This window comes from Microcaecilia unicolor, chromosome 11 (assembly GCF_901765095.1).
Source record: "Microcaecilia unicolor chromosome 11, aMicUni1.1, whole genome shotgun sequence".
Lineage (NCBI taxonomy): Eukaryota > Metazoa > Chordata > Amphibia > Gymnophiona > Siphonopidae > Microcaecilia > Microcaecilia unicolor.
In genome coordinates, this window is record NC_044041.1 from 80,339,114 (window position 1) to 80,345,444 (window position 6,331).

At 44.1% G+C, this 6,331-nt stretch overlaps 1 protein-coding gene across 1 annotated transcript in view; it reads right to left on the minus strand.

Moving 5' to 3' along the window:
* Positions 1–4,831, minus strand: part of LOC115480934 (protein unc-13 homolog A-like) — a 195,716-nt gene extending 190,885 nt beyond the window's left edge. The window contains 1 exon segment of the mRNA XM_030219919.1: positions 4,603–4,831. Coding sequence (XP_030075779.1) covers positions 4,603–4,831 — 229 coding nt within the window.
* Between the last annotated feature and the right edge of the window lie 1,500 nt (positions 4,832–6,331).

Sequence of the window (6,331 nt, forward strand, 5' to 3'; positions counted from 1 at the left end):
ACGACGGTAGCAGCTAACAAAAACGGAATGCAGATGAGCAAATTGTGTAGAAACCCTAATGTAATGAGATGCACTAACCTTTTCCGATTGCCTTAACACTGGAAAATCTAACGAGAGGTCTGTACCTCTCGTTGGGGCTGCGCAGGATTGAAAAACTGCTATAAAAGTTTTTTTAAAAATAGCACTCCACTTTAAAAAAGATGTCTATTTTGGCCATCATCCCCCCGTCAAGACGCCGCACCGCTCACCCCCTCCGATGCGGCTCGATCCAGAGGACAGTGCAGTTGAAGATGCCCATAAAAAAAAAATGTCCATTTTGGCTGTCATTCCCCCCCGCAATAATAAAAACGTCTTTTTTGGCAGTGCTTCACTCAGCTGAGAGATCTGGAAGTCCCTGAGCCAATCACAATGTGCTGAGCTAAACGGGGAGGTCAAAAATGGCGGGGGAGGGGTGTTTAAAAATGGCACCAGGGGGGCTAAAATGTGCCCCCTCACCTCGGGCTCTGGACCCCCCTCCTGCCAAAGTCTGGCTATGCCCCTGCTCTAACCCACTAGGTCACTCCTCCACTTCATTAGAGTTTCAGAATATCAGGATGGTGCTCTAACCACTAGGTCACCCCTCCACTCCATTAGAATTTACATGCACTGTGTTGTAGAAGACAGCTAGAAAGTTGTGCGCGTAAATTCTAAAGCTAATTAGTGCTGCTAATTCATTGTTAAGTACCAACTATTGGTGTTGATTGGCTTGTTGATCAATTAAGTTGTGTGCACAATTTGGCCATGTGGCCAAATTAGTGCGTATAACTTAAGATGCCAACTTAAGACGCCATATATAAAATTTAGAGGTTAATATAATGCTGGGAAAAGGTGGCTTGCTCTAACCCTGGGATGATTTGTGCTCTTCTTGTCAAGTACATCGGTGTTTCTTTAAGCAGCGTCGGCTTCAGAAGAGAACCAAGTTGGCATGCTATTTTGAACAATTTCAGAAGCTATTTAGAATTCACATGAGCCAAGCTGTTGAAGCTTCTTTGGAATGAAGTGAAATAAAGAAATAATCATAATTCAGAAAAAAAAAAAGAATGAAAAAAACATGAAAGGTGGCCAATGAACATGGGAACACATATGCAGTAAAGCAATAGAGGGATTCAGAAAGGGGTGAGACAGGACACACAGGAGACAGAAATAGTGGGACAGACCTTGATCCCTATATTAATGCTTATGTACTGAGTAGACTCAGGGTTTTAGTGGCAGTAGAAAGTCACAGGTCTGATTTTTAACTCAGTCATCTGTTGTCTGGGTTGGCTAGAGCTGGAGATGATGTGAAGGAAGCATTTACAGCCCCTGGGTGAGTAGGGAGCTATAGTCAGTGATCAAGGTTAATTGCAGGTGGCCACATTCAGATCCCATGATTGCAGGGTTCTAAGAAGAATTCAGGTCACATGATTACAGTGTTCTAAGAATGATCCAGGGCTTGTGACTGCAGAGTTCTAGGAAGGATTCAGATCCCACAATTGAAGAGTTCTAGTAAGGATTTAGGGCTCTTGATTGCTGAGTTACTGGAAGGATTTAGAGCACATAATTGCAAAATTCAAAAAAGGATTCTGGGTCCATGTTTAGAGTTCTAGAATGATTTACGGCCCATACTTTCAGGGTTCTAAGAAGGATTCAAGGCCCATGATTCCAGAGTTCTAGGAAGAAGTCATGGCCTGTGATTTCAGTATTCAGGAAGGATTCTGGGCTAATGTTTGCAGGGTTTTCAGACGGAATCAAGTCATATAATTACAGAGTTGTAAGAATGATTCCAGGCCCATGATTGCAGGGTTCTTAGAAGATTTTGGATCCTGTGATTGCAGAGTTCCAGAAGAGGTCTTGGTGCGTCCCTTGTCCAGGACCATTGCAGTGTTGATAAGTCTAGATATGTTGTGGTGATACAAAAACTAGGGGGAAAATCTATCAGGTAGTTGGAAATGAAAGCTCATGGTGCCAGACTGGTTCTTATCAACGTGTCAGCCTAAAGAAGCAGGAAGAAACTGCTGGGTCAAAATAAAATTATTCAAACTGAACATATACTCATGTTTTACTCAAGATTGAATATTGCTATAAAGAAATATGTGATTTTTTTTTTTTTTTGTTACATTTGTACCCCGTGCTTTCCCACTCATGGCAGGCTCAATGTGGCTTACATGGGGCAATGGAGGGTTAAGTGACTTGCCCAGAGTCACGAGGAGCTGCCTGTGCCGGGAATCAAACTCAGTTCCTCAGTTCCCCAGGACCAAATGATGTGAAAAATTATTACTTAATAATGTTAGATCCACTCGGAACCCAATCAAAAATTTGCTTTGAGTTCTTGAAGTTGATTCATGAGAAATAGCCAGAGCATATGAACAATTCATCACCACACAGCTTCTAAGCCTGGAGAGCAGAGCCAACCAGCCTCTCAGGAGATGCTGAGGCTGACTTAGAGGGGCATAATTGAACGGCGCCGGCCAAATCGATGGCTGGCCATCTTCAGGGCCGGCTCCGCAAGGGGGCGGAGCCAAGCGTATTTTCAAAATATGCTTGGCGCCGGCCAAATCGCTCACTGGGTTTAGAGCAGGATCGCCAGGTTTACATGACATGGCCGGCTTCGTTTTTCAGCCATAATGGAAACCGGGCCCAGCCATCTCAAACCCAGCGAAATGCAAGGCATTTGGTCGTGGGAGGAGCCAGCATTTCTAGTGCACTGGTCCCCCTGACATGCCAGGACACCAACCGGGCACCCTAGGGGGCACTTCTAAATATTTTTTTAAACACCAAAAATAGGTGCCAGGAGTATAGCTCCCTTACCTTGTGTGCTGAGCCCCCCCAAATCCCCCCCAAAACCCACTCCCCACAACTCTACACCACTACCATAGCCCTAAGGAGTGAAGGGGGCACCTACATGTGGGTACAGTGGGTTTTGGGGGGTTTCAGAGGGCTCAATATTTATCACCACAAATGTAACAGGTAGGGGGAGATGGACCTGGGTCCACTTGCCTGAAGTGCACTGCACCCACTAAATACTGCTCCAGGGACCTGCATACTGCTGTCAGGGAGCTGGCTATGACATTTCAGGCTGGCATACAGGTTGGCACAAAAATGTTTTTTAATTTTTTTTTGGCTGGGAGGGGGTTGGTGACCACTGGGGGAGTAAGGGGAGGTGATCCCCGCTTCCCTCCGGTGGTCATCTGGTTAATTGGGGCACTTTTTTGAGACTTGGTCCTAAAAATAAATGGACCAAGTCCAGCCGGCGAAATGTTCGTTTGAGCCGGCCATTTTTTTTCCATTATAAGGTGAAGCCGGCCATCTCGTAACCACGCCTCCACCCCGTCCCCCATCCCGCCTTCGCTACCCTACCAACACGCCCCCTTGAAGGTTGGCCGGCGCCGCAACGAAAAAGCAGTTGGGGCCGGCCAAAATCGGCTTTCAATAATACCAATTTGGCCGGGATCAGGAGATCGCTGGCAATCTCCCAGTTTGTGGCAGAAGATCGCCGGCAATCTCTTTCAAAAATGAGCTGGTTAGTGTCCACACACCCCAAAGGAAACAAGCTTTCACAACCGAACTTGGGTATTGAGTGAAGGTGCCAATATTCCCTAAGACGTGGTAAGCCCCTTCCTTTTCCTATCAGATGAACTAGTGATAGATTTTTTTCCTGGTTCTGCTCTTGTGTCTAAATAAACAACAGAAAAAGGGGCAGGGCAGGGGGAGAGGTAGAGACAACTGCAATTAAACTACTCAAGGAGGAAAAACCTTTAAGAAGAAAAATCAATACAGGAAAATGAGAGAGAAAATGAGATGGTTAAGGCCCTCTAAAGGAACCATGTGCAGCATCTGAAACAAAATCCATCGAACAGAACATGAAGCTGGCTAAATGCCAAACATGGCTAATGAATTTCTGGGCTGTGGAGTGGGGGAGGAAAGAAAGGAAGAAAAAACTATAGTAGGAAGATTTAGAACTGTTGCTTTCTCTCAATGCTGCCTGAGAAATAATTACCTGGACTGAGACAGTTAATGGAGTGTGAGCTGCACTTTCTGCAGCTCTTCCAGATCACAGGACTGTCAGGGCCTAGGACAATTTTCCAGGGATCAGGACCAGCCTTACTATTCAGTAACTGTGTGTTTCACATTTTGCCCCATTTTTCTGCCCTGCTTCTCAGGCAAATGAGGCCTCACAGTGAGTCCTCACATGGCCTCATATCTCTTCACATTAGAAAATGACACAGGGACGGGGAACCGTGGTAACCGCGGGGACAGGGACAGAGCGAGGATGTGGACAGAGCTCGTGGAGTCAGGGACAAACTTTGTATCCATGTCATTCTCTACTTTTAAGCCAGTTGATGAACTGGACTGTTATTTATGTTTGAATGATGCAGACAATGATATTTAGATTTTTTGGAAAAACAAGCAAAAGTGGTGGCCACAACTGGCAAAATTTGCATGGGGGATCCTGTGCATTCCTGCTACCAGCACATCTTCTGAGAAGACATCTTCTATTGCAGGAAGGACTGTGGAAGACAAGAGAGCTAGACTGAATCCTGAGATTGTTGATGATTTATTCATCCACAGATTAAAAAATCATACCAGTGCTGTATTGGGCACTACCGGGTCTGGGAAGAATCTTCGACAATCCTGGACTCAGCGTGGTGTCTAATGCTGCCGGAAAGGGATCTTCATTGCCCAGCTGCTGTTCTTGGGTCGATACAGTAAACAAAGTCACAAAGCCCATCAGCGTCTGTTGTACCAGGTTTGGCACAGGTGAGTCTGCAGATGGAAACCTCTGCACCTTGCCCTTGTGTTTCATCATCGCCATTCCCACAGAAAGCCATTCCAAATTCTAAATGCTAAAGAAGCAATGTTAACAAGCCTCCACTCTGTCGGCCATCTTTCCCCCAGTCTCCAATACTGTCTTTCAATCTAAAGAGACTTGCCTCCAGTGCATATATGCCACATAAGTATTTAAATGTCTCTATCATATCTTCCCTCTCCCACCATTCTTCCAATGTATACAGTACATATTGAGATCCTTAAGTCTGTCTCTATATGCTTCATGACGAAGACTACTGGCCATTTTAGTAGCTGCCCTCTGAACCGACTCCATCTTGTTTAGGGGCATCATCACCTCTTTTCCCCCCTGCAGTTACTGCACAAACAACTTCCCTACCAGGTGTTAATGCCAAATGTAATTAGTGTGGAATGCCTCTAATACCACTCGAGGTGAGTGTTAGATGCACTGATGCTACCTGCACATTTGGCAGCACACACTGACTGTAGTGTACATTTTTACCACACTGGCTGTGATAGCAGCCAATAGTGCTGTCATTTGCTAAAACCCATATTAACTGCTTAGCATAGTTTAGTAAATGGTCCCTTTTTGCTACTGGCTCAAAAAAGGTAAGGAGGGGAATTCCTTGACTTGAACTGAGCTTATTATTGTCTGGAATTTCTTCCAACCCACAGCTAATTAAACTAATCTCATTGCACCATGGTAATTAAGAGCTCTACCTGAGGCAAGTAATATACAAAGTGATATGTTCATTTTACCTGAACATCTTATTTCTATCTCATCTGAACCTCTATCTTATTTCTGTCATAATAAAAATAAGATAGGCACCCATTATTATGTCTGTTAATACAAACAGGGGGACCTGCAAAAATAATTTCAGGGGCGTTGGGGAAAACATAACAAAACAAAAAAAAAGGAATGTGTAAAATAATTACAGACTCAGAGGGAAATGCAAATTACCCCTCCCCCTCCCTTCATCCGGCACAGATACTACAAATAGAAAGGTGTACTGGTGAAGCATTTGGTTTCACGCTTCAGTTTTTACAGATGCTTGGAAAAAAAATACAGCCTTTTCTGTTTAGGGAACCATTTGTAAGAGAACGCTTGACACAAAAATGGAATTTTGATAAACCCTTACAAATAAGTATTATCAGCTAGTAATATTTCTATTTTGAAACATAACAGTACCTTTACCATTCTTGCTGCACTGTAACATACAAACGTCTGATATAATAGTAGCAAATCACTAGAAACAGGATCGAGACTAAACACATTAGATTTCCTTACTGAATATCCCGTGCTCTAGTACAAATACCCTGTTCCTGTTATCATCTGCCAAAATCGAACTGCATTACCAAACCAGAGAGAATTTTTTTTTTTTTTTTTAAAGACGCCAGTGTAGCGAACTCATTCATAAACTTGCAGCCCAAAGCTCATCACATCCACTGGAACCATGGCTTTACCCAGCTGAATTAACCCTCTGTAGCCTGATCATTAATATATAAATCCCCATCTCTCTCTCTCTCC